Source organism: Astyanax mexicanus, chromosome 1 (genome assembly GCF_023375975.1).
Source record: "Astyanax mexicanus isolate ESR-SI-001 chromosome 1, AstMex3_surface, whole genome shotgun sequence".
NCBI classification, from domain to species: Eukaryota; Metazoa; Chordata; class Actinopteri; order Characiformes; family Acestrorhamphidae; genus Astyanax; species Astyanax mexicanus.
In genome coordinates this window covers 87038525-87063478 of record NC_064408.1, presented here as the reverse complement: position 1 = coordinate 87063478, position 24954 = coordinate 87038525, and the positions used below count along the sequence as shown (strand labels likewise).

The window sequence follows — 24954 nt, the reverse complement described above, 5'->3', positions numbered from 1 at the left end:
CCATAATTATAGACCCATTAAAGGGAGGGGGATATAACAGGGTTGGCGAATTAGGCTAACAGGACTTCGTCAGCGGCGAAGAAAACAACCAATTATCAAATCTAGCTAAATTTCTAGCTGACCTCAGCTAATTGAAATATGTATTGAACAGTGGCTTTTTTAAGCTGTAATGATGGTTAGATTTTATGCAATTGATAGACTTTCCTTATAGCAGACAAAATTGAATGTATGTAATTGTTGATAATTGGGGGAAAAAACCTTAAACAATCTTTATTGAACACTGCCTATTAAGCATTGGGTAAAGTTAAAATTCTGACATTGAATCAAAATTCATTTCAAGATTTTGAATGGTTGGGGCTCTTATACACTTGCTTCTAACATTGATTGATTGAGATAATGTAAAATCAGTGCACAAATAAATAAATGATGACATTTCATATTTTTTTTAATCCAAATCAAGACCAGCAGCTGTTGGTAGCTGGTTACTGATTACTTCGCTAGTTTTTTTATCTTTATGGGTGACAAAAAGCTGGTAATTTAGGTGCGAACATACCCTAAACTGGTAATCTACCTGGTTAACCAGCCCTTGACAAGCATAGTGTATGTTACATTTGGCTTTGTTCATGCTTGGTCACACTGGTCAAGCTGGTCGGCCAACTTGGTGATCCTGGTCGAACCACAAAGTTCTGCCACAGTGCAGTGTAACTTGGTCAGTAAGACGACTGAATAAGATGACAGTTTGACCCTGTGTTCACATGAAACTTTAATGAAAAAATTTGAACTTGAGTCTGTCGTTATCCACAGAACATTGGAAAGATGTCCAGAGTGTCAGTTCCAGCGTTCAGAGGCGGAAATATTTAATCTGTCCATTTGATCAGAAATGGCTGAGTGCAGGGTTTAGAGCACACAGTGAGATTAGAGATCAGTGGCAGAATGGGCTGGGCAGCTAAATCCATATTTATCATCCAGATCACTCCTGCTCTTTGAATCGGTGTGTGTGGTGCTGTACCAGTGCCGGTGTGCTGACAGAGTGTGTTGCTGAGCCGGCTGAGGCTGCAGGGCTGCAGGACTGCAGATACTCCCTTTATTTCAGACCTGCAGCACTGATATTTACATTCCTCCACCGTGTGTCGGCTGCAGTCTCAGCCAATGTCGCTGATTCTGTCAGACAGCTGTCATCTCCATCAGCAGATTTTAGCCACAATGTCAACACACACACATGCACAAATGCTCTGGATTATGCAGTATATGTAGCACGTTCAATGTGTGGATTAAAGTAGGCAGGATGTCAGATGATGTGGTTCACTGTTTGATTTGCCTTTTAAACACACTAATGTTCAGAAACCTCACAATTAGAAGTGTTTAAACTCTATAAGTTGTCTATGACATTTTTATAAATTTCTAACATGGACCATTTGGGGGTCCCTGAAAACCACTGCTTTATTGCAGCATAGGGCTGGACAATAATTTAATGTTCATATATATCTATCAAAAACATTAAGAGACCACTTCAGTTTCTGAATCAGTTTTCTATTTATAGGTGTTTGTTTGTTGAGTAAAATGAACATTATTTCTCCCAATTTCCAAATAAAAATATTTAAATCATTTAGAAATTTATTTGCAGAAAATTAGAAATGGCTGCAATAACAAAAAAGATGCAGAGCTTTCAGACCTCAAATAATGCAAGAAAACAAGTTCATATTCATAATGTTTTAGGAGCTCAGAAATCAATATTTGGTGGAATAACCCTGGTTTTTAATCACAGTTTTCGTGCATCTTGGCATGTTCTTCTCCACCAGTCTTACACACTGCTTTTGGATAACTTTATGCCACTTTTTGTATGTCACAATTTGTTGTGGTATACAATTTTTTTTCAATATTTCAGTATATAATGTCAACATATAAAGGTTAGTGGCAGACAGTGGTTCATGTGGTGTTGTGGTAAATCTCAGACCGCTACATAGCAGTGCTGTTCTCTTGTCTTCAGGTACCACTGCATAAAAAAATAATCCCAATATATCGACTTGCTTACAGTATTGCAATATATCACAATATATTGAAATAAAGTACTGTATAGTGATACTATACCCACCCTCTCCACCCAACACTCCAGACAATGTGATGCCAGACAGAATGGGCACATATTCATTAATATTACAGGGTTAAAGGTTAGTGTCCTCCTCGAATCATGTATGATGTAGAGATGTATTAGCTCATACTTAGCAGTCACCTGGGATACCACAGTAGCCCTCCAAAAAAAATCAACCATCTGCCTAAAATATTGATAGATTAAAGTATCATGGTATTATTTTAGCTATACTGTATTGATTCTTAAAAAAAACACTATTGTGTTTTTTAATGAATAGTTTCCATTCTTTATTAAATATTGCTTGCAGACAGTTGTTCATTTTGTGTTTAAACCCCAACTGCTAGATAACAGTTTAGTAGTATGTATTCTTTGACTGTTCTGATTGGCCAAAGATTGAAAGTCATAAAACTCAAAGTCATATAAATGTTGGCCATCTCATCAAAACCTAGTGTGCATGTTCATCAAACCTTTTGCAGTGAAGTATATGTACTTAAATTCACATACTGCCAAAGACATGAATACACAGCCTTACAACCCCAAATCAATTATCTGTGATATTATAACTAATACCAAGCTCATGTCAAGTATTTTATAAGTATCTTATATGCATCTTGAATCCCTCGAGAACCATTAGAGAACTTAAAGTCCTGGGGCGTCCCGTTTCCTGCTTTTCTGCTGTGAGCTGGTGTGGCAGCCCCTGGTTTAAACGATCAATTATGTGAAGTCTTACTCTGCTGAAATGAAAACCTGCAGACACTGAATCACTGCAGATAACAATGAAGCAGCCATGAAAGTTTAGACACCAACCTAAAGTGCAGGATAATATCAGGATTTCAGAGCCGTTAACTGTGGAATTAAACCCCTAATAACTGATACAGCTCAGAGTAAGCTGAGAGTAAGCTAGACTAAACACTTAAACCTTCACAGACTCTAATATTAAGCTGCTCTTTAGAGAGAGAAGGTCAGAAGAGGATTTAAGTGATTTGAGATTTTCACACTCATCTTAAAGTCAGGTCAAGAGAATGTTTTTAAGTCTTTCATCAGAAGTGATAATGTTAAACCCTCGCTATTGCAAAGTACAGAAAGTACAGCACGGGGGTCTTCCAAAGTGGTGCAGTCTTATAAGCATTGGCTCTGTTATAAGGAGGTCACAGGTTCACTCTCTGGTCATGCCATGGCCATCCATTCCTCTCAGAGAACTTAACTGAGCACAGCCTCACTCTCCCTGGGTTTGATTAATGGCTAGGGGTATTGATGTATTGTTGATGTACAGTATTGTGATAATATTATTAGTTTAGCAGTACTATATCGGTTCTCAAAAACACAGTATATATTTGTAATGAATAGATTACATGTAAGAAAGAGTTTAAATGTGTGTTCTGTTCAAACCCTTGTCATAGATAGCATTTTTGTACTCAAATACCACTCTTCTGATTGCACAAATGTAAACTTTCCTTTATGTTTTCCCAAATTGAACTGAAGAATGATCTCAATACAGTATATTTGCTTGTTTATATCACATCCCCTATATAGTGATATATGTTGTTTCATCATATTCTTGCCAATGCACAGCCCTAACAATGACCTGATGTAAGAGAATTAGGATTTAGTGTTCTCCTCTAAGCGAGTTCAGCTCCAATGTCATTGCATTACCAACAGCTTGAGAAGATGATGTGGGGCTTCACGTGAATGCATTTAATTTGATTTCTAATCAAATTAACTGACCAAAAGTGTCCATATCTGTATGCCAAAACTTAATAATCATTTCTACACCGTAAAAAGCACCGAATGGTAAATGCAGAGATTAGATATTTATTTCCCATTTGATCGAAATATGTTACAACAGCAAGTTCGATTATAAAGTTTACTCACTGTTGATGTCTTGCTATAATATATTTTTGACTTGCTGTAATTTATTAATGTCAAATCTTTTTTCTGCAACCTTTGTGTAATTTACTACACCCATCTGTCTGTTTCTCAGGATGCAAAGGGGTTTCCCCGGAGAGTAAAGATGAGTGTGACATCATGGTTCCTGGTGAGCAGCTCGGGTACCCGGCACCGGCTGCCACGGGAGATGATTTTTGTGGGCCGAGAGGACTGTGAGCTCATGCTGCAGGTGAGATGAACATGGATTGCTGAAGGAGGTGGACTATGGGAGTTGTAGTTGTTAGATACGAGGCAAGAAAGCGACCAAAATTGTGACATTACTAGAATGAATAATAATAATAATAATGTTAACCACATTGTCCTTCAAATCTCTTACTCGTTCAGTTCCGCTCTTTTTAACAGCTGATTTTATATCAGTCTTTGTTTTTCAGTATCTTCAGTATCTTTTGTTGACTGCCTCTGATGCCCTTACTAGTCCTTGTCTCCTGTTTTTCAGTGCACTATCATCATGTTTTCCAAAGAGAGTTTGTTTCCTGTCTCCACCATTATCTTTAGCTTTTGTTTACTGAAATGTTTAGAATGTTTGTATTATTTCTCCTTTTTTAAACTTTATACACTTTTAACAGAATTAAGGACGTATGAAGCATTTTTTGTATCATTTTATTTCAAATTGTTTTACCCAACCCAATCATTAGGACTCCCCCTATTACTAGTGATGCCCCAAGACTAGCACATGGCTCCTCCGATACATGTGAAGTCAGCCACCGCCTCTTATTGAACTGCTGCTGATGTGGATTTGCCATGTAGCATCACAGTGCACTCGGAGGAAAGCTCAGCAACTCGGTTCTGATACATCAGCTTATAGATGCCTTGTCTGAGGGACATCACCCTTTGGAGTGATGAGGGGAGAGAGAGCGCCGTCTACCCACCCAAAGAGAGCAAAGCCAATAGTGGTCCCTCAGGGCTCCGGTAGCTGATCGCATTTAAAACATTCAAATGAATGTCTTAACATTTATTTTATGTGAATCAAATAGAATAAGCATTTATATGGAGTTGTTAATTCTGGTAGCTGGTATGATTAAAGTAGTAGCATCACAAATCTAATGCAATCACTCATCTCTAATATTAAACCCTACGCTTTTTTGTAATAAAATTAATTTTAGATAAGCTGAAATAACTAGGACATGTTAGGACATGAGCAGGTGAGTTAAAGGCCGTTGAGATACTAAACCAGTGCCCAAGAAATGTGCATTCTCTATCTGCTTGAGAATATTCAAAAACAATTTATAAACAAAGGCCAAGATCCCCGTACAGCGTGAGAAAGTGCTGTGCACCAATCAAAAGCAAGTTTAGGATAGCAGTCCCTGGAACAGTCACATAAATTAAGTCTTTACACTTCTATAAGGACAACAAGATGATTTTAAAGTACAACCGGCTGACTTACACAAACATCACATATCTTATTCCTTACTCCTATACACCACCAAACTAAGCAGCTGTGGGACCACGAGAAAACATAAATATGGGCTTTTGTTTGCTGAATGCCCAGAAAAATCAGCTCAGTGTCCTTAAAGACCTTTTGAATCAGCTTACCTCCCCCTCTGAATTTGTGGAGATACTTTTGCAGTGTTTTGCAGTGTTAGGAAAGCTAAAACAAGTGTAGTCTTCTGCACACGGTTTAAGGCCCATTTATGCTTCTGCACTTAATCAGTGTAGAATTTATGCTGTAACCTGTGCAAACGGCCAAAACACTAGTCTGGCAATGTTTTTTCTGCCACTGTTTTGTCTTTGTTGGTATAATACACATGATGGTGGCTGAAACTAAGCACTTTATGTTGCTAATAACTGTTGTTTCTTTTACTAAAATGCTATAAAAAAAGTTGTTTTGTACAGCCTCTGAACTGATTGAGGCAAAAGGAGGGTGAATTTTCTTTACATTTTCTGTGCGCCTACAGTCAGAAAGTGAAATTTGCAATTTGAGCAATCATTACAGGACACATGCTTTTATGGACAAGCTGAGAATTACAGAACCAGAGTAGCAACATGTTAGTGCTTCTATTCTTCCTATTCCTTTTAAAATAAGGTAATAATGCAACATAACGCTGCTGTAACTGGCTAGAACTCATTTGGCACTGAAAGGCCTATGTTCAGGTATTGGAGTATTGTCTTTTTGTGTCATGCATAGCATTCCCTTTCAGGTTAGGGTATTACATTCTAAATCTCAGAGATCTGCAGGGCCACAAGCATCTTGTTGCAGCATCAGTTTGACTGTAGCCAATGCAGCACAGTTGTTAAATGAGTTCAGAGGCGGGGCGAGAACAATGCGGTCAATTCTGTATGCTTTGTCTTTGCCAGCTGGTCAGTGCTGAGAGCTGCACAGTGCTCTAATTGAGGCATTGATAGTTGTTTCTTAGGGACAACGCAAGATCTGTCCATCACATGAATGAGGAGTGGATGGGGTTTTGTGTATCTCTCAGTTAGACTGCAATGGCATTAGACTGGAGCAGCATTAGCCTTACCCGCAAGCGGTTAGCTGCCAGTGCCAGTGCTCTAGCTTTAGTGGAAATCTGGAAATCTAAGCTTACTGTAAATAAACAGAAGCGTTTACTCACCCAAATAAACATTTTCAGGAGAGAAATCTGTGTAGATTAACATCCAGCACTCGTTTGACTCGTCTGACTAGTCTAAAATGTTTTTAAGAATTACAGTTTTGTTTACTTAACTTTGCTTAGCTAAGCTTTACAAGTCCCTTTACTACTTCCACCCAGCGGCAAGACCTGCTGAATTACAAGGAAAACATGGCGATATCTATGTTTTATACTAGCGTCGCATAAAATAATCCTTACAATCCGGTGCGCCTTATGTACAAAAATAGACCAGAAAATAGACGTTTACTGAAAGTGCGCCTGATAATTCGATGCACCTTATAGTGCAAAAATATGGTACTCAGCAACTGGGGTGTTAGCACATGTTAGAGCTGAGCATTTTGACCAGAATCTGTCCTAGATTCAAACCAGAGCCAGGCCAATGCAACTCATTCTTGGCATGTGTTATCCAGCCAAAGTGAATTTTGCTATCTGGACCATCTCTCTCCATCACATAGAGTGAAGGCACATAAAGTCTGTTAGCTTAAGTAGCACAATTATTATTTAGCTTTGAGCGCCAGTGATGTTGCATTAGTGGCAGATCAGAAAGATACAGTGGAACGTAAGTTTCAGGGGAAAAGGCAGAGCAGTATAGAAGAAGCTATGTACCCATGACTGGAGATGATGGGGCACTCTCTATGTTTGCTATAGTCCTCTCAGCCCACAGGGACGATAGAGGTGGCAACATACGATGGATGACTATAAGAAGACGCGGCTGCGTAACTGGCTGGAGCTGCAGATGCTGCAGATTCCCTGCATTTGAGTTGTCAGGTTGTGCTAGTCTCAGGAGAAGACTGGGATTGTCCTACTTGCATCCTCACTGCAGTGAACAATGGGATCTTCCTTTGGAGGATGGGTTCTTCTCAGTGGCTTGTCCTTACACTACTACTCTAGAATCTTTTAATGATGCTTACTGGGAGATGCACCCACTCTCACGACTCACAGTGTAAAATGAGATACATTTAAAACTGAACTGAAGAGTCTTGGAGGTAAATGTGTTTTGTTGACCCCAGTTAAAGGGTGGTGATGGACTGGCCTTGAAGATTCTATGATGGGTTTCAGTATGCATGCGGCAACACAATATGCTCTACCCTGTTTGATCCAGACTTTCCGACTTTTCAGTTTGGTCCAAACCAAGATAGCATGTGTGAAAGGTGCCGCAAACCACAGTCTGGACCAAAGGACCTACATTTAGCCTGACCAAAGGAGGTGCTCGTGGTTTGGATCAAGTGAACCATGATCTGGTTCAGACTATCAGACCAATAACAAGAAGTTGAAGCTGGCTCATCAAACGTTAAACAACAGAAGAGAAAAGGAACCAGTGAAAACGAAAATCTGACTCCCCAGTGACCCAGATTTCACTGGTGACTCCTGTATCTACTGTAACTGTAGATTAAACCTTATTTATAAACAGAATTAGAGGGGAATCTGTAATGTTCATGTGCACATGTAGGGGAATTTTAGCAGGAAGACAGAATTTGGCAAAACACCTGGAAAGGCATCTTGCTGAACTCATAACACTTTCAGGTGTAAAAAAAAGCCCAAAACAACATGCTACATTTCGGCATTAAAGGCTCAGTAAAATCTGGCCTTCCGGGATCAATATTCCCTAGCCATGCAGTAAGGTATACTTATTCTCTCTTTTCGCTCTCTCTTTCTCTCTCTTATCCAGTCTCGCAGTGTGGATAAACAGCATGCGGTCATTAACTACAACCCTGCCACAGACGAGCATCTGGTCAAAGATCTGGGCAGTCTCAACGGGGTAAGATCAACAATTACAATCACAGTATCCTATACTGTAACAAATCTCTGTAGTTTCAGAGATTTACAGCATTGCTACTGTATAAAAATATTTCTGTAGAATCTGTATACAGCATGTTACTCTAGATCTGCAAAGTATCATGATTGAAATGGACCTTAGTGGAGGGTAAATTCTACAGTAAACATATTTCAAGGATTCAAGGATTCAAGGAGATTTTATTGTCATTCGCATCTTATGTGGTACATGAGGTGGAACGAAATTGTGATCTCACAATCCAGTTTACACCCAGGAGCTGTTATTAAATAGATATATAGATAAAAGTACAATAAAGGAATACAATAAAAATAGAATATACAAAATAGTTAAAGATAAATACCCCAATGAAATAAATAGAAAGAGTAGACAGGTTGCAACAACAAGTCCAGAGTGCAAATGTGCTATAGCAGCATGAAATGAATTAGAGCAGTAGAAAAAAAGTGTCTCAGTGCGGGTAAAGTGACCGTGTTTGTGCAGTATTTGTCCTTGTGTGTCAGTGCAGTGTGTTGTTAAGTGGAGTTTAAGAGTCTTACAGCTTCCGGAATGAAGCTGTTTCTCAGTCTGGTTGTTTTGCACTTGATGCTCCGCAGCCTCCGTCCTGAGGGAAGCGGGACAAAAAGTGCATGTGCTGGGTGGGTGGGATCCTTCCTGATGCAGGTGGCCCTCTTCCTGCATCTGGAGGTGTAGATGTCCATGGTGCTGGGGAAGCTGACTCCAACAATCCTCTGTGCAGCCTTCACCACCCTCTGCAGAGCTTTCCTGTCTGCAGCAGAGCAGCTTCCATGCCACACGTTGATGCTGGAGCACACGACGCTCTCCACCACACATCTGTAGAAGGAGGTGAGGACTGCGCTCCCGAGTCCAGCTCGTCTCAGCCTCCTGAGGAAGTAGAGCCGCTGATGTGCCTTCCTGACCAGAGTGGAGGTGTTGTTGCTCCAGGTGAGGTTGCTGCTCAGGTGCACCCCTAAGTACCTGTAGCTGTCGACCACTTCCACCGCAGATCCTCCAATGTGCAGGGGGAGGTGGGCATGCTGGCCTCTTCTGAAGTCCACAATCATCTCCTTCGTCTTCTTTACGTTGATGCAGAGGTTGTTCTCTCTGCACCAACCCTCCAGGTGTTCCACCTCCTGCCTGTAGCTGGACTCATCTCTGTTTGTGATGCATCCAACCACTGCTGTGTCGTCTGCAAACTTCACAATATGACAGCCTGGATGGAGAGGTGAGCAGTCATATGTGAGCAGTGTGAACAGGAGGGGGCTCAGCACACAGCCCTGAGGGGAGCCAGTGCTGAGGATTATAGTGGGGGAGGAGATGTTGTGAATTCTCACAGACTGCGGCCTGTTGGTCAGGAAGTCTAGGACCCAGTTGCACAGCGAAGAGCTCAGTCCTAGTGAGGAGAGTTTATTTATCAGGGTCTGTGGAATCATGGTGTTGAAAGCGGATGTGAAGTCCACAAAGAGCATACGGACGTAGGAATCCTTCTGCTCCAGGTGGGTGAGGGCAGTGTGGACCACGGAGGAGATGGCATCCTCTGTGGATCGGTTCTTCCTGTATGCATACTGGTGTGGATCCACAGTGACGTTGATGGTGGCTTTGATGTGGGTCTGAACCAGTCTTTCAAAGCACTTTGTGACTATCGGAGTGAGGGCCACTGGCCGGTAGTCATTCAGACCTGTCACTGCGGAGCTCTTGGGGACTGGGATGATGGTGGCGGTCTTCAGGCAAGTGGGGACAGCTGCCTGGATGAGGGACGCGTTGAAAATGTCGGCCAGGACGTCCGAGAGCTGGTCTGCGCAGTCTCTTAGCACCCGTCCGGGGATGTTGTCCGGGCCAGCAGCTTTTCGGGGGTTGATCCTTCTCAGCGTTCTCCTTACTTCTGCTGGTGTCACGCTGAGGGGCTCCTCTCCTGGTGAGTGTGGGAGTCTGGTGCTGGGGGGGGTGTCAGGATTCTCAAAGCGGGCGTAGAACTTGTTGAGAGCCTCAGGCAGGGATGGGTCTTTGGAGCTTTGTGCAGCGTTGGATTTGTAGTCCGTGATGCACTTGATGCCCCTCCACATGCTCTGTGGATCCTGGGAGGAAAAGTGTCCCTGGATTTTCTGAGCATATGCAGCTTTTGCCCTCTTAACTCCAACAGTCAGCTCTCTTCTAGCCCTTCTGAGTTCGTCTGGGTCTCCAGACCTGAAGGCAGCATCCCTGGCTTTCAACAGAGAACGCACCTCTGCGTTCAGCCAGGGCTTCTGGTTGGGGTAGCAAGTCACAGTCTTGGTGGTAGTGACATCCTCAGTGCACTTGCTGATGTACCCAAGAACAGCAGATGTGTATTCCTCCAGATCCAGCTCCCCCTCACACTCAGCAGCATCCCTGAAGACCTGCCAGTCTGTGCAGCCGAAGCAGTCCTGCAGCACAGCGTCGCCGTCACTGGGCCACACAGTGATGGTCTTCTGTGTGGGTTTGGAGCGTCGCAGCGGGGGGTGGTATGCGGGGACCAGCATGATGGAGATGTGGTCTGAAAGCCCGAGGTGGGGGCGCGGGAATGCCCTGTAAGCGTCTTTCACGGAGGAATAAACGCGGTCTAACGTATTATTACCTCGCGTTGGGATGTTCACGTGTTGGTAAAACCTCGGCAGCGTGTTCTTCAGTTCTACGTGGTTAAAATCCCCCGCTACCACGTAGAACGCGTCCGGATGCTTGTTCTGAAGCGAGCTGATGTTGTCATGGAGCTCCTTCAGCGCGTTGTTAGCATTAGCATCCGGTGCTATGTAAACAGCAATCACGAACACCGCCGAAAACTCACGAGGCAGATAGTGAGGGCGACACTTCACAGTCAGCTGTTCTGTCGCCTCGGAGCAGTGGCTGTTTACCAACACGCAGTTTGTGCACCAACCTTTGTTTATGTAAACAGCTTAGCAATAAGTTAATATATCCTGATGGATATACTGTATTGCTAAGCTAAAGTAGCCTTTTTATCTCATATATTTTAAGTAGTAAACAATCAGTCATTCTGTGTCTGTAAAGATGTAGTATCCAATACCAGATGTGAAAAGTGGTGTTGAAAGCTTTATTTCTTTCAATTTATTTGAGTAGGGTGTATTAATGCTATACTGTTCTCGTAGCAACCAGCTAACTCTAGCTACACTGTACTTAGAGCAAGTAACTTTGGGTGCACATTTCTTAGCTTTTAATTATAATATTAAGAAAAAAAACAATTTGTTTAAATCTATTTTATTACCTGCCACCAATTAGGGTAATGGCATTATTAATAATAATCTGTTAGTGTAGAATTAACATTTAAATAAAAGATAAACATTTGTGTTTGCCCAGGTATATCAGATATCAGCTAGCTCTTTGTGTTGGCTCACTAGCTAGTTGTTAGCTAAAATGTCAACAACAATGCTGTCCTGAACATACTAAAGAAATTTGGTAAAGCTCATCACTAGTTTTTCTCTTGCCAGCTTAAAAATGGTTGTTTGCATGCTAATATTTCTTTTTATGATTTTCTTTTCTATGTTCAGGACAGCGCTGTTATTGTTTTACAAAATATTAACTTTTTAGAAAATGCATCCAATATAAATAGAATGTATTGATTATATTGCTAATGTACACCTACACTCTACAAACCGGTTCAGGTTTATTACTATGACTAATGAAGAACCTTTTGCTAACTAGAGAACAAATGTACTGTTTTATTCTGCAATCCGTCTCACATACAGCTCTGAAAACATTAAGACATCCCTTCAATTACTGAATCAGTTTATGATTTTGCTATTTATAGGTAAATGTTTGAGTAAAATGAAAATTGTTGTTTTATTCTATAAACTACGGACAACATTTGTCCCAGATTCCAAATAACAGTATTGTAATTTAGAGCTTTTTTTTTTGCAGAAAATGAGAAACGGCTGAAATAACAAAAAGATGCAGAGCTTTCAGAACTCAAGTTCATATTCATAAAGTTTTAAGAGTTCAGAAATCAATATTGGTGGAATAACCCTGTTTTTTTTAATCACATTTTTTAATGCATGTTCTCCTCCACCAGTCTTACACACTGCTTTTGGATAACTTTATGCCACTCATGCTGCAAAAGTTCAAGCAGTTCAACTTGGTTTGATGGCTTTTGATCATCCATCTTCCTCTTGATTATATTCCAGAGGTTTTCAATTTGGTAAAATCAAAGATTTCTAAGTTTTTTCCAGAGCTGTACATTAACCATTGAACTTGTCTTCTTCATTGACTTTTCCAGAATGAACCAAAGGTTTACAGGAGCAAGTCTAAAAAAAAAAACTAATATTTTGAGGAAAATTGAGTAATAGAATAGAGTTTCCTATATTATATATAGTGTGTTAAGAACAGTGCTGATGTGGACATGCTAAACAACCCTGCATTGGGAGTGAGGCTGGTGCTTAAGCGCAAGATTGCAGAAATAAGTTAATATATCCATCAGGGATTCCACTGCAGCAGCAGCTATTCTGACAAATGTGGTATTCCAGTGGCATACTAATGACAGACAGACCCAAAAATATATACATACCTGTGCTTATTGTGGTTCTGTGTTAACTGTAGAAGTCTACAGGGCTTGGTTTCTAAATGCTTTAGGCTTTTGGTGAGGAAATAGAAAGTGACTGTAACAAAAGTGTCACTGCACAGTAAAACTGCACACCACCACCCCAGATTTTTAAAAAATATTTCAGTCTATCTACTAGTTCAAAGGCAATACGTCTCTATCAGTTGTGTAACGTAAATGTTTAGATTCATATAAAGATTAATCTTTTTTGTATTATTAATCTTTTGTGGGCATTATCCTTCGAGACCATAATAAATGTTTGTTTTATTTTCTTCCAGACATTTGTCAATGACCTGAGAATTCCTGACCAGACCTACATCACCCTGAAGCTGTCTGACATTGTTCGCTTTGGATATGATATCCTTTTGCTGTGTGACGCACTGGCCGTTGGGACGCTTGTAATACACATTTGTATTTGAGACCATAAGTGTTGAAGTTGTTTGAGCTCATATGACCTTAAGTGGTCGGAGTTAATCTGTAAATCATACACAGAACTGACCATATCTGTTCATTACCGTGGACTATATTCATATATTTAACAATTATGACATCCTTAAAAAAATAAATAAAAAAAACAGTAGAAATGTTTAATTATATATAATATAATAAACAGAATGTTAAGAAGGTTTCATGGAAGTATATTAATTAGACACTTTTATGATAATAAAGTATCACAACTTGTCCTGAACAGAAATATACCAGTATATCTTCAGAAATAATTGGTGTAGTTTGTAGCTTCAAGATGTTCTAAAGATTGTTTGAGGATGTCACTATGAAGCTGGGTAGAGACTACATTTTTATTGTATTCAATTTTTTATGTCAAGGCAAGGTTAATTTATTTGTATAGCACCTTTTATACACCAGAACAAATTCTCTTCATTTTTTGATCACTGGGAGGTTTTGAATTAACTCAGAAAGAACATTCTCATGTGTACGTCCTTGAGAGGAGTGAACACAAAGTCCCAGAAGAAGCACTCAAGGTAGGTTAACACTTTAATTGCTGCATTTTGAATAAACCTTTGATTGACAGGTCCAGATTGTTTATTATAATTAATGTTTTACACAGTTTTTACAGTGTTAGGGATTTGCCTGGTTGTCCCCCCTTTCATTCTCTCCCCAATTCAACACACCTTCCAAACACCAGTAGATATTTGTATGGTAGTGAGTTCCACAGTTAGTGTGCCTCTAACTAAAGACACTCTATTTACCTTCAGAATTTAGATAGCTGCAGATTTCCTCTAGCATTCCTATAACTAACTAATGCATGCTTGGAGGAAAACATTGATTAACAGATGTCTTTACTAGACTTGAGTAAAATATACTTTGTATTGAATCCAGATTGATTTTTGATAGTATAAACAGGCAAATTGGATCCAAACCATATTTAGAGGTGGTTTGAAATTAGAAGTTAGATTCAAATTTGCTGAGATGCATCTCAAATCAGATTTCAACTTTTACGTCACTCACAATGCAACAAAAATAACCTCATTCAGTCCTTTTTACCTCAGCAACTGATGCAGATATATTTATATCCGGACAGATGAATTTGATTAGATTACCTGCAAATAACAGTGCAGATAGCCATCTTAACAGATCTGATTTAAGAAATAAATCCTCTTTGCTTGCAGTCTGAACACAGGCATAGACAATGTGAAACCAGTTTGCTCAGGGTCCTTTGGTTTAGAATGTCTTTAGTATGTGGCAGATAAAACTCTGAAACTTAGTCTCTTAAAAGTATCTACTGGTTCAGCCTATTTATAGTATTCACCATTGTAGTCCACTTTATTTAATATACGTTATTTTTGACTGTAATATGATTTTTGGGTTTCTTTTTGTTATTCATTTGTGAAATTCTATGGCTTAAATGTATATAACATTTGTAACATTTCTAATATTTTGTGTGACTACCCCCTACTGTTACAGCATGAGAAGTACACCAGTCAGCTGCAGATGGGTTTAAAGTCCTCGGAGGATAAGAGGCCAGAGCTGCAGGATGAGAAATCTAAACTCGACAAATCAGAACGCAAAAGCCTCACAGGTAAGAAAGATTACAGAGACAAGAATATGTCAGTGTTTACATTAATAATATCTTATCGTATAATATCTACTAGATATGGCAATCTTTTTCCTTTTTACGTTTTTTTTTCCCATTGTTTGATGGTTAATCGCTTAGGACTGTGCTGTCCAGTCTCTCTCAACAGTCTGCTGCTCTGGCTTTCAGATAATCCTGCAGATGCAGCTTTGTCTCAGAAACAGGCCAGCATGGGGTATTGCATCATTGTGACATGTGACCTTCAGTCTGTCTGTTCAAATCTTTTCCCCCACATATGCTCTCCAGAGATTTATTAAACAGATCAGTTTTTTCCACAGTGATGAGTTTCATTCAGCGTCACTGTCTTTAAAACATTTTAAAACCAAAGGTCATCTTCTCTTTGTCCGTTTTTAACAATTGTCCACAAGAAAGCCTAATCAGGTTTGTTTAGAGGAGGACTAAATATTAGTGACAGTGCTAGTGTGGGAATAAAGCCAAATGTCACACCCCATGTTGTGATGTCAGCGAAGATCAGCACTCAAACCGTTCATTTGTTTAAACCAACAGAAAAGGATCAATTTTTGCCTTTACCAGCATTTAAGTAAAATGAAGAAAAGTAACAGAGAAAATTCATTTTTTTTAAATAGACTAAATGTCCCCATCTTTTATCTGTTGGTCAGTACTGTTTTTAATGTCATTTTGTAGCATTCACATTTATCAGCCTTCATTTAGTCCTTTATTTTTTAATGTTTCTCACTGGAAATACAAAATCAAATATTTGACAATTAATTATCATAGCAGGGTACATTTTACTGCCTCTTTTTTGAATCATGTACTAAATAGATGTGCAGATCAGGGAACACCAGGACTGAGAAACACTGCACTAGTATTTTGTTTTCTGTTCACATATGAGCCCTACTGCTAATCTTCCAGGAATTGTACTATCTCCACTCCGGTTTGTGTTCACACTGATCCTTTTCCTGTTTGTCTCTGCAGACGCCCCAGTGCCTCGTCCCACACCTCTGTATGGCCAGCCGTCTTGGTGGGGAGAAGATGACTCTGGAAAAGATCCACAGATGGAAGGACCCAAGACAGATGACTGCCGCTCAGGTGATTCATCACCTTTACAACACTGACCACCTGCATGGATCAGAATCCAGACTCACTTATAGAGATCCTGTAAAGAACAACCTGCAGCTGATTAAAAAACAACTTAATAATCTATTCATATATTAATAATACATTAACTAATAATACATTCTAGTCATTTGTTAGTAAACACTTATAATTAGAGATTTAAACAATTATTATTGCTGGGTTTCTGGATATATTAGACCTGTGTGAATGCATAATGACTTAATAATAATTTAAAAGCTGTCTGACCAGTGGAAGGATGGTCCCCCTATATATGTGAGTCTTGGTGCTCCTAAGGTCTCTGCCTCTGCTGCTGCCACTGTTTTTTTTTTTTATATGTCCAGTGTTCAGTGTTTTGTCAGATATTTTTTATTCTGTAAAGCTTCTCTGTAACAACATCAGTTGTAAAAAGCACTATATAAATACAATTTATTTAATTTGATTATTTAACTGTCATTAAATGGTTGTTTAAACAAAAATACACAGTGACAGGCCTATGTAGCCATGCTGTCTCTCTGGTGTATGGTTCCATATTTTTAACTATTGTGATGTATTGTGTTTCTGGTATTTGTGTTTGTGTATTGTAAAATATGGCTATGATGTAATAGATTAAATTGTCTGTTGACAGACCTCCAGAAAGAGGGGCCTGTTGCTGAAACCGAGGTTAACGGCTCTCTTCAGGAGTTCCGCGATAGCCAGGGCAAGTCCGTGTTTCTGTATAACAGAGAGCCCAGCTATTTCGAGATTCCCACCAAAGAGGTCCAGACGCATCCCAAGTCCCTGACCGTGGAGCTTAATGACATACCAACCAAAGACACTGACAGCCCCCCCACTTCTACACCACCGGTGGTCCAGAGTCACGCCTCCTTCACCATCGAGTTTGATGAATGCACACCGGGGAAGATCACAATCAAGGATCACGTGACCAAGTTCTCCTCTCGTCAGCGAGGTAAACAGCAGCAGGGCGGTAAACCTCTGGGTGCGGCACCTACGGAGGTTTTATCGGCTGAGAGCAAAGTGGCAGACTGGCTGGTGCAGAGTGATGTCAGCATGATGCGCAGGCGGCCACCGTGTGACGACGTCTATAGCACCAAGAGTGACCTCGCTATGCAAATAAAGACGCTCAAAGGTTAAAAGCTGTTTGATATTACTTTGAGTTCATTTGTAATACTTTGATTATTGCATGTTCTAATCATATGTTTTTTATATTTTTCACACATTTGGTTACATGTAAAATGTGTGTTGCTTTTTTCGTAGGTCACCATCATGAGGATGGTACTCAAAGTGATTCAGAGGATCCTGTAATGAAAGGAAAGCGGAGCAAGTCGCAACACTCTATTCAGTCACAGCAGTCAGTCCAGTCTCAGCAGTCTGTCCAGTCACACCAGTCTGTCCAGTCAATCCAGTCACACCAGTCTGTCCAGTCACACCAATCAGTTGTGACCAAAATTTCTGGGCCGCCTAGTTCAATGCCGCACCAGCCGTCCGTTTACTCCCAGGAGGCCTACCACCCTCAGGCCTTCTCCCCGCCTAAACAAGCTCAGGACCTTCCCATTGGTCCTGAGGGAACTGACGAAAGGCCTGTACAGGAAAAGCCCCCTCCCACTCAAAGCCAGGAAAAGTCTGGACACCCTGAGAACCTCATCCAGCAGGCCTTTATCATCGAGTTCTTCGACGACAATCCCAGAAAGAAGCGTTCGCAGTCTTTTACCCACAATCCAGCACACGCTGATACCTATTCTGCCCTCAAGGCCAAGCTGGAGCGCCGTAAGGGTGGAGTTCATGGCGAAAGGCCCGCCTCTATTCATGGACATATTCCTCCCACCCAGCAAATTACAGTCCCTCTAAAAGGCTCCAGTAACAGTGGTCCCCAAAGGTCCAGCTCTCTGAAGAGGGAGAAAACTGAGGAGGCGATGAGCAAGAGCAGCTCATCCCCTTCCTCCTCCGGCCCGTCCTCTCGCTCCTCTCCGGCTATTACCATCAAGCCTTTCGGCAGCATTGGCAAGAAGTCCAAACTGGCTCAAGAGTTTGCTTCTGAGTTTCTTATGGACTCAGAACGGACATCCCCGCCACCCATGTCTGCACCGCCAGTGATGATGTCCCCATCTCACACTCATCTGCCCTCCCCAGCCGAACCTCACGGGCCCTCCTCTGTGTCCTACCCGTCCTCTCCGTCCCAACTACCTATAATGCCCCAGCCACTTCTACCTGTCTCTGCATCCGTTCCTGTGACCGTCCCTATCCCCATCCCATCCCACCCTCCTGCTCTGGGTTCAGTCTCTAGTGCCTCCCCTGGGCGCTCGGCAGTGCCTCAATTTTCTCCACTGGGAGTCACAGGGGTAGATCCTAAGGCATCCAGGGCAGTTCGCACAGAGGAGGAGGATAGCTTGAGTGATGCTGGTACCTACACTATTGAGACCGAGTCTCAGGATAAAGAGGTGGAGGAGGCTCGGAGCATGATTGATCAGGTGAAAAAATAAAAAATAAAAGTTTTAATTCATGTTAAAAGTGTATCATGTAAAGACATGCTATAGACAGCTTCTCAGCCCAGGCATGCTTCTTTTTCTTATTTTACCATCTTATTTTACAATACAGTGACTTTCTTGTGCTCAATAAACCATTTAGGCTTATAGCTTAGAGGCTTTTTTTTAAAGCCAGAGTCTCTCTTACTTGCTTTTACCTACGTTTGGTACCAAACAATTTCTCTGGAACTGTCCTAAATAGGTATTTAACTGAGAGATAATGTTCTGTAAATATAAGTGATCTTATTTCCAACAAACATGGGCCCTGCTTTGATAACTGTGCATGGGGTAATTTTGCATGTATATATCTACAGTATAGATTGTTGTATAGTAGTATTTATCATACCGCTAAAGTTTTAAATAATGTTTAATCACTATTTATATATATGTACACATGTATACATACAGGTATTTGGGGTGCTGGATGCCCCTGAATACAGTGGTCAAACCGTTGGGGTTTACAGGCCTGTGATTAATGAGCAAGCAATCTATAGTCATTCACCGGGTGGACCTGTTGACCTCATGCCACCATCAGCACAAGAACTTGGCCCGTGCCTCAGTGGTGATCCTGCTGACATGATGCAGGTATTTAATATTCACTGGATACGAGAAATCAAGATTTTAAAATCATAGGTAATAAGGTGAGACAACGCTATCATTGCATGAATGTTTCTTATTGAATTTAGGGAAGTGCTGAGCTGGGGGGACCTAAATGGGTGTCTCGGTGGGCAAGCCTGGCAGACACGTATACCGAACCTGGAACACAGGCACCTCCCGGCACTTCACCACAAGGCGGAATTGTTACCAGAGGTAATGTATTTTATTTACAGACTCTCCTCATGCCAGTTCATGGTAGTTTCAATATTTTCTTTAACTTAGAGTAGCATTTTCATTACTAAACATTAGGTGATCAGCAGGATCATTTAAATGTGATGCTTTTATATACTCTCACTAGTCCTAGAGTCCAACATGGTGGAACATATAGCATAAAACATTATAAAAGCACATCTGTACATTATCATCTTTGAAGTGCACCAGAATTAAACTATGTTGGTTTTGCAGATGGCAGAGTTGTAATGATGAGTCAAAGTTTGGATCATTCAGAATCAGAGTGCAGTCATAGCTCCAGGACCAGAAGACTTCTTCCCCAGGTCCCACTTACTGGAGAAAAGCAGGACAGCTCCACACCAAGCATCTTAATACGGCACGAACCAAACCTGGATCATGAACCTCCAGAACGAGGCTCCAGAGCACCACAGCAGCAGGACTCTAGCCAGAGATTGCGTGTCCAAGACGATGTTGATCACGACAGCCTGAGTGACACCAGCCGCTCGGATGACAGCTCTATCCTTGACAGGAGCGCAAGGAATCAAAGCCGACGTGGAACTGCTGCAACCTCACCTCTTGAAAATGCACCTCATTCTAGGAGTCAGGATACCTCTGCAGCCACACCTAAATCTACTTCTTTCTATATTGGTTCGGAGGACGGCTCCTGCAAGTCAGATACTTCCCGAAGTCCTGTTCTGTCCCAGACTGAGAGAGATCTTTCTCCCAAGATGCCTCCAACCACTGTCTTAATACGACACCTGAGTAGCCATGAGCCCAGGAGGCCAGTCAAGCCCAACTCCTCAGCACCCAACCTCCAGACCCAAGACAGGGATGCAGTTCCCACCAAAGAGCTCCAGTCGTCCTCTTTCGTCCGTCAAGAGAGCTTCACCAAAGATCGGCCTAGTGACAACATCCAAGTCAAGAGGCTTCCACACATCTCTAGTCACCCCACCTTAAGGAACTTGGGCACAGAAGGAAGTGACAGAGATTCTTCTGCTTTACCCAAAGAAAAGAGGTCTTTGGTGTCTCCAGAGGGAAAGCAATCAGCGCCCACTCAGCGGTCTAAAAAGGTGAGCCCGCCTGGAAAAGCAGACGAGTCTCTGTCTGGTGAATCAGACGTAGACACTGCTAGTACTGTGAGCTTGGTCAGCAGTAAAAATGTCCCCATCAGCGTGCCCAAGAAACGGACAACCGCAAGCACAGCCCGTAAGGACAAATCCTCCAGTGCCTCCACCCAGGAGAAAAACAGACAGCCAACTGCACGTGAGCGACTTTCAGAGAAACGTCGCAGCCACCCCACTGCAGAAAATGCCGGAAAAGCTGAGTCAGCCCGCCGCCTTCAGTTACGACGCAGTGCCGGTAACCGTGGTTCATTAGATCTCTCTGAGAACCAGCAGAGCCACGGCCAGCAGCAGTGGACTGACGCTGCATCGTCCGACCACGAATCGGCCTCACGGCCGGCCAGCCGCAAGAAGCTGACTGCACCCCTGCAAAAAGAAGATTCCAGCAAGTCAAACAAAGCAAATAACCAAGTGTTGACTCGATCCAACAGTCTTTCAGCCCCCAGACCCACCCGAGCCTCTATGCTGCGCCGAGCTCGCCTAGGAGAGACTTCAGACAACGAAGGTGCAGAAACTGACCGTGGCTCACAGAGTTCAGAGCAAACAAAGATCCCCGGCGATGCAAAGAAGCTGTCAAGGCTTGATATTCTGGCCATGCCCCGCAAGCGGACAGGATCCTTCACTGCTCCCAGTGATAATGAATCAACTACTGGTAAACCTGGCGTACCCAGCCGTCCTGCTGAAACAAACAATACTGGGCGAAGGTTGTCTTCAGGAGAACCAAAACAGGCCACTGGGAAAGGCACACATCCCTCTACCCGCACACGCACCACCCAGCCTAAGCACAGTACTACAACCAGTGAGTATAACCAAATTTGTTCTCTACAGGGTACATGCTGGGCATTTATTCCTTGTGTTATTGACCTTAAAAAAGCTTTTTATTGTCAAGTGTCAAGTTTGGAGGTGTAGGCTGGAGCTACTTTGACTAATAAAAACCTCTGACTTTTTGAGTTTAGGGTGCGATTCTTGTTTAGGCAGCCGCTTTACTTAAATACTGCTGCAGGAAACCCTGAATTTATGCATAAGGGTTCACAATCTTTTTTCTGGCCACTGTAGTTGCCCTGCAATCTACAAGCTAGTTTTGCTAGTTTAGCAGCAAGTTTCTAAGCCTTTTCTATCCCAATATAACTAAGGTAAGGGTCTCGAATAAAACAATGAAGGCTCATCTTTTAGAGCAGTTAAAAGATTTTCTATTTAAATGAATTATCAAGATAAAAATACATTTTTACCGTAAGATACACTTTGACCATGACATGCAGTATTTTACACTGTACCTATGGTACCTATGCTACTCAATATACTGGTTTGTTATCCAATACCACAGATCCCCCTAAAATGCATCCAATAAACATTAAACCTCATCAAAAGACCAATGGTGTACCTTTACAAGCTATTGTTAGTTAGATAAAAACAGATGTGGATGTGATCAATATTTTAGCTGGAGATTATACAAATGGCTAGTTTGAGCTGTATATCTGCACTACATTGAGTGACGAGTCTTCTTGGCCAATCAGCACTCTGGCAGGTTTACAGATCACATTTTAGTTTTTATTCAGCTCTCTTGAAACGTAGGCAAGTAGTTAATAAGATAAACTTACTGGTTAGTTGCAAAATTTGCCTAATAGGAAATTGAGTTGTATACATACCAAGCAGTGGAAAATCTCTATTGGACTGTTTTTCAAAATGTGACAATTCGGCACATCAACCCATTTTGGCACTAAATACCAGTATAATATATAAGTACTTTGTGACTTAACCCTTACCTGGAAAATGACATTCACTATACTGTCTTTCTGTCAATTCTAAATTTTCTCTGTAACATTGCTATAGCTTTAATGAAGAGAGATATGAAGAACCCACTGAAGACTGAAACAGCTCAGGCTGAAAGAAGCAAACATTCCTAACTCAAATGTTACTGAAATTGTTCTATATTGGGGGCATTAAACTGCATGGTTCCAGGCTGAGGTAGAAGAACTCTAATGATAACAGATTATTTGCTGTGAATCCTCCTCTACTTTTACTGCAGGTTCTCGCCGCAGACAGAAAGGTTCAGACTATTCTTCTACCTCAGAGGAGGAGTTTGAAACCAGTTCCAACTCTAAACACAGACGCTCTCATGCGTCAGCCTCCACACAGACCCAGACACCACAGAAAACCGCCCAGCCTCGTCCGAAGCCCGTCTCTCTGGAGGTGGAGGAGGATGAGTCTCAGAACGAGCACTTTCAAAACTGGTCTACTCACAGTGCCGAGATTGCCAGGTTAACGCTTACTTTAATTTCTCTTCACATTCAGTGTAATGTTTTTCTCTGCTAATTTGTCAAATTAAGATTATATTACATTATACAGCTCTGGAAAAAATAAGAGTTTCTAAATCATTTTTTCTGATTTTGTTATTTGTAGGTAAATGTTTGAGTAAAATTAACATTGTTGTTTTATTCTATAAACTACGGAACATAAACATTTATAACAAAACAAAACATTTCTCCCAAATTTAAAATAAAAATATTGTCATTTAGAGCATTGACTGAAAATAACAAGTATTGGCTGAAATAACAAAAAAGATGCAGAGCTTTCAGACCTCAAATAATGCAAAGAAAACAAGTTCATATTCATAAAGTTTTAAGAGTTCAGAAATCAATATTTGGTGGAATAACTCTGATTTTTAATCACAGTTTTCATGCATCTTGGCATGTTCTCCTCCACCAGTCTTGCACACTGCTTTTGGATAACTTTATGCCACTCCTGGTGCAAAAATTCAAGCAGTTCAGCTTGGTTTGATGGCTTGTGATCATCCATCTTCCTCTTGATTATATTTCATAGGTTTTCAATTTAGTAAAATAAAAAAACTCTGTATTTTGTATAAAACTTATGTAAAACGTACTCACTAAAGAGTGGTTGAAAAAAGTTATATACATACTGCACTTTCCAAAGTTTGCTCTTAAAGAAACTAATAGTCAGGAATGATCACTTTTAAATTTGAGCATGGCTTTTATTGTTACCTAACATTTAACACATGCAAAACAAACAATTAGAACAATGTAAAACTTGCACAGTCAGGTATTTAGTTGTGCTTATTTTGTGGATTTTACAGGTTGAGTCAAGATCTAGCCAAGGATCTGGCCATCCTTGCTCGTGAAATACATGATGTAGCTGGAGATGGAGACTCTCAGACATCTTCAGGCATGGGAACCACCACCTCTCCTGGCTCCATGCCCAACACTCCGGCTTCTACCATCTCTGCCAGAGAGGAGGTGGGTCCAGTAACATTACTCTGATATAGACTGACATTTCTCATACGCTGACACATGCTAATGCAGCTCCTAATAAGCACATCAGTGAATACACCATCGCCAAAATTATATAGGGTTCGTACGGTCATGAAATCATGGAAAAGTCATGGAATTTGAAAATAGCAATATCTAGGTTTATATAAGTTTTGGAAAAATAAAAATACACAAAAGGTTTAGAAAAAGTCATAGAGATTTGGTCTACAAATCTTTGTGTTTCCGGTTATCTATTTTGAGCTAACAATTCAATAGCTTTAATTCAGAGTTAATTCAGTAATTTATGCCTACACAATGGAGCTCTCAGGATCTGACACACATATTATTATTAAAGACTGTCAACTGTTTTATGTGATTCATTTTAGACCTACTATAATCAATTTTAATTATAGTTTTAGTTGATTTTCGCATGAAAAAGTCATGAAAAAATCATGGAAATTTGAACCCTGATTATATAATTTTTCTATTGTCTATTGTCAAATTTTGTCCATTGTCAATTATTGATCCCTTGTTAACACAACTGTTATTGTTCAGCGATAAATACTAATAATACATAAATTCAATACTAATTATTTAGTAAGTAATAAAAGAGCTAGTTTCTCAGACAAGTTGACGCATAATAATCTTAACAGAATTTTACTTATCAGAATTTTGCTTTCAATTGATAATGTTGTCCAAGAATAGGCTCAATTCCTCTCCGGTACACTGGTCATAGAGTTTAAGTGTTTAGTTTAGAGTGTATTGGGTTAAAATGCAGTATAAGGGTTTATATTTCAAGAGTTGAAGTGGTTTGCAGTGTAAATTTGCAGTGTAGATTTAGAGTTTAAGCTGTTATAGGACTGTGGGCTGTCTATCGGAGGACAGATTTATTAGTAATACTTAACATTTTTACCTTGTGGGTATTGTGTTGTATCTCTTTTGTGCAGAACTCATATTCATCATTACATGGGGTCCTTACCTCACAGGTGCCTCTACAATACATCTTTCATTTTCACTCGGCAGCATTTTTACACACTGTGCCTTGAGTGTGTGTGCATGTGTGTGGGATCAGTATTA

At 40.8% G+C, this 24954-nt stretch overlaps 1 protein-coding gene across 3 annotated transcripts in view; it reads left to right on the top strand.

The window, feature by feature from the left end:
- The window catches only part of cep170bb (centrosomal protein 170Bb), a 30690-nt gene that overhangs the window by 1108 nt on the left and 4628 nt on the right, over positions 1–24954 (top strand). For 2 of the 3 annotated variants that reach the window (XM_049485186.1, XM_049485182.1), the window contains exons 2-14: positions 4071–4205; positions 8294–8383; positions 13256–13336; positions 13901–13957; positions 14901–15015; positions 16006–16119; positions 16772–17272; positions 17401–18611; positions 19074–19250; positions 19352–19475; positions 19728–21413; positions 22641–22872; positions 23706–23865. In XM_049485186.1, the coding sequence (XP_049341143.1) occupies positions 4101–4205; positions 8294–8383; positions 13256–13336; positions 13901–13957; positions 14901–15015; positions 16006–16119; positions 16772–17272; positions 17401–18611; positions 19074–19250; positions 19352–19475; positions 19728–21413; positions 22641–22872; positions 23706–23865 (4653 nt within the window). In that variant the 5' untranslated portion in view covers positions 4071–4100. Of the gene's footprint in view, positions 1–4070; positions 4206–8293; positions 8384–13255; positions 13337–13900; positions 13958–14900; positions 15016–16005; positions 16120–16771; positions 17273–17400; positions 18612–19073; positions 19251–19351; positions 19476–19727; positions 21414–22640; positions 22873–23705; positions 23866–24824; positions 24864–24954 lie in introns of all 3 variants that reach the window. The other variant, XM_049485177.1, reaches the window with a different exon arrangement.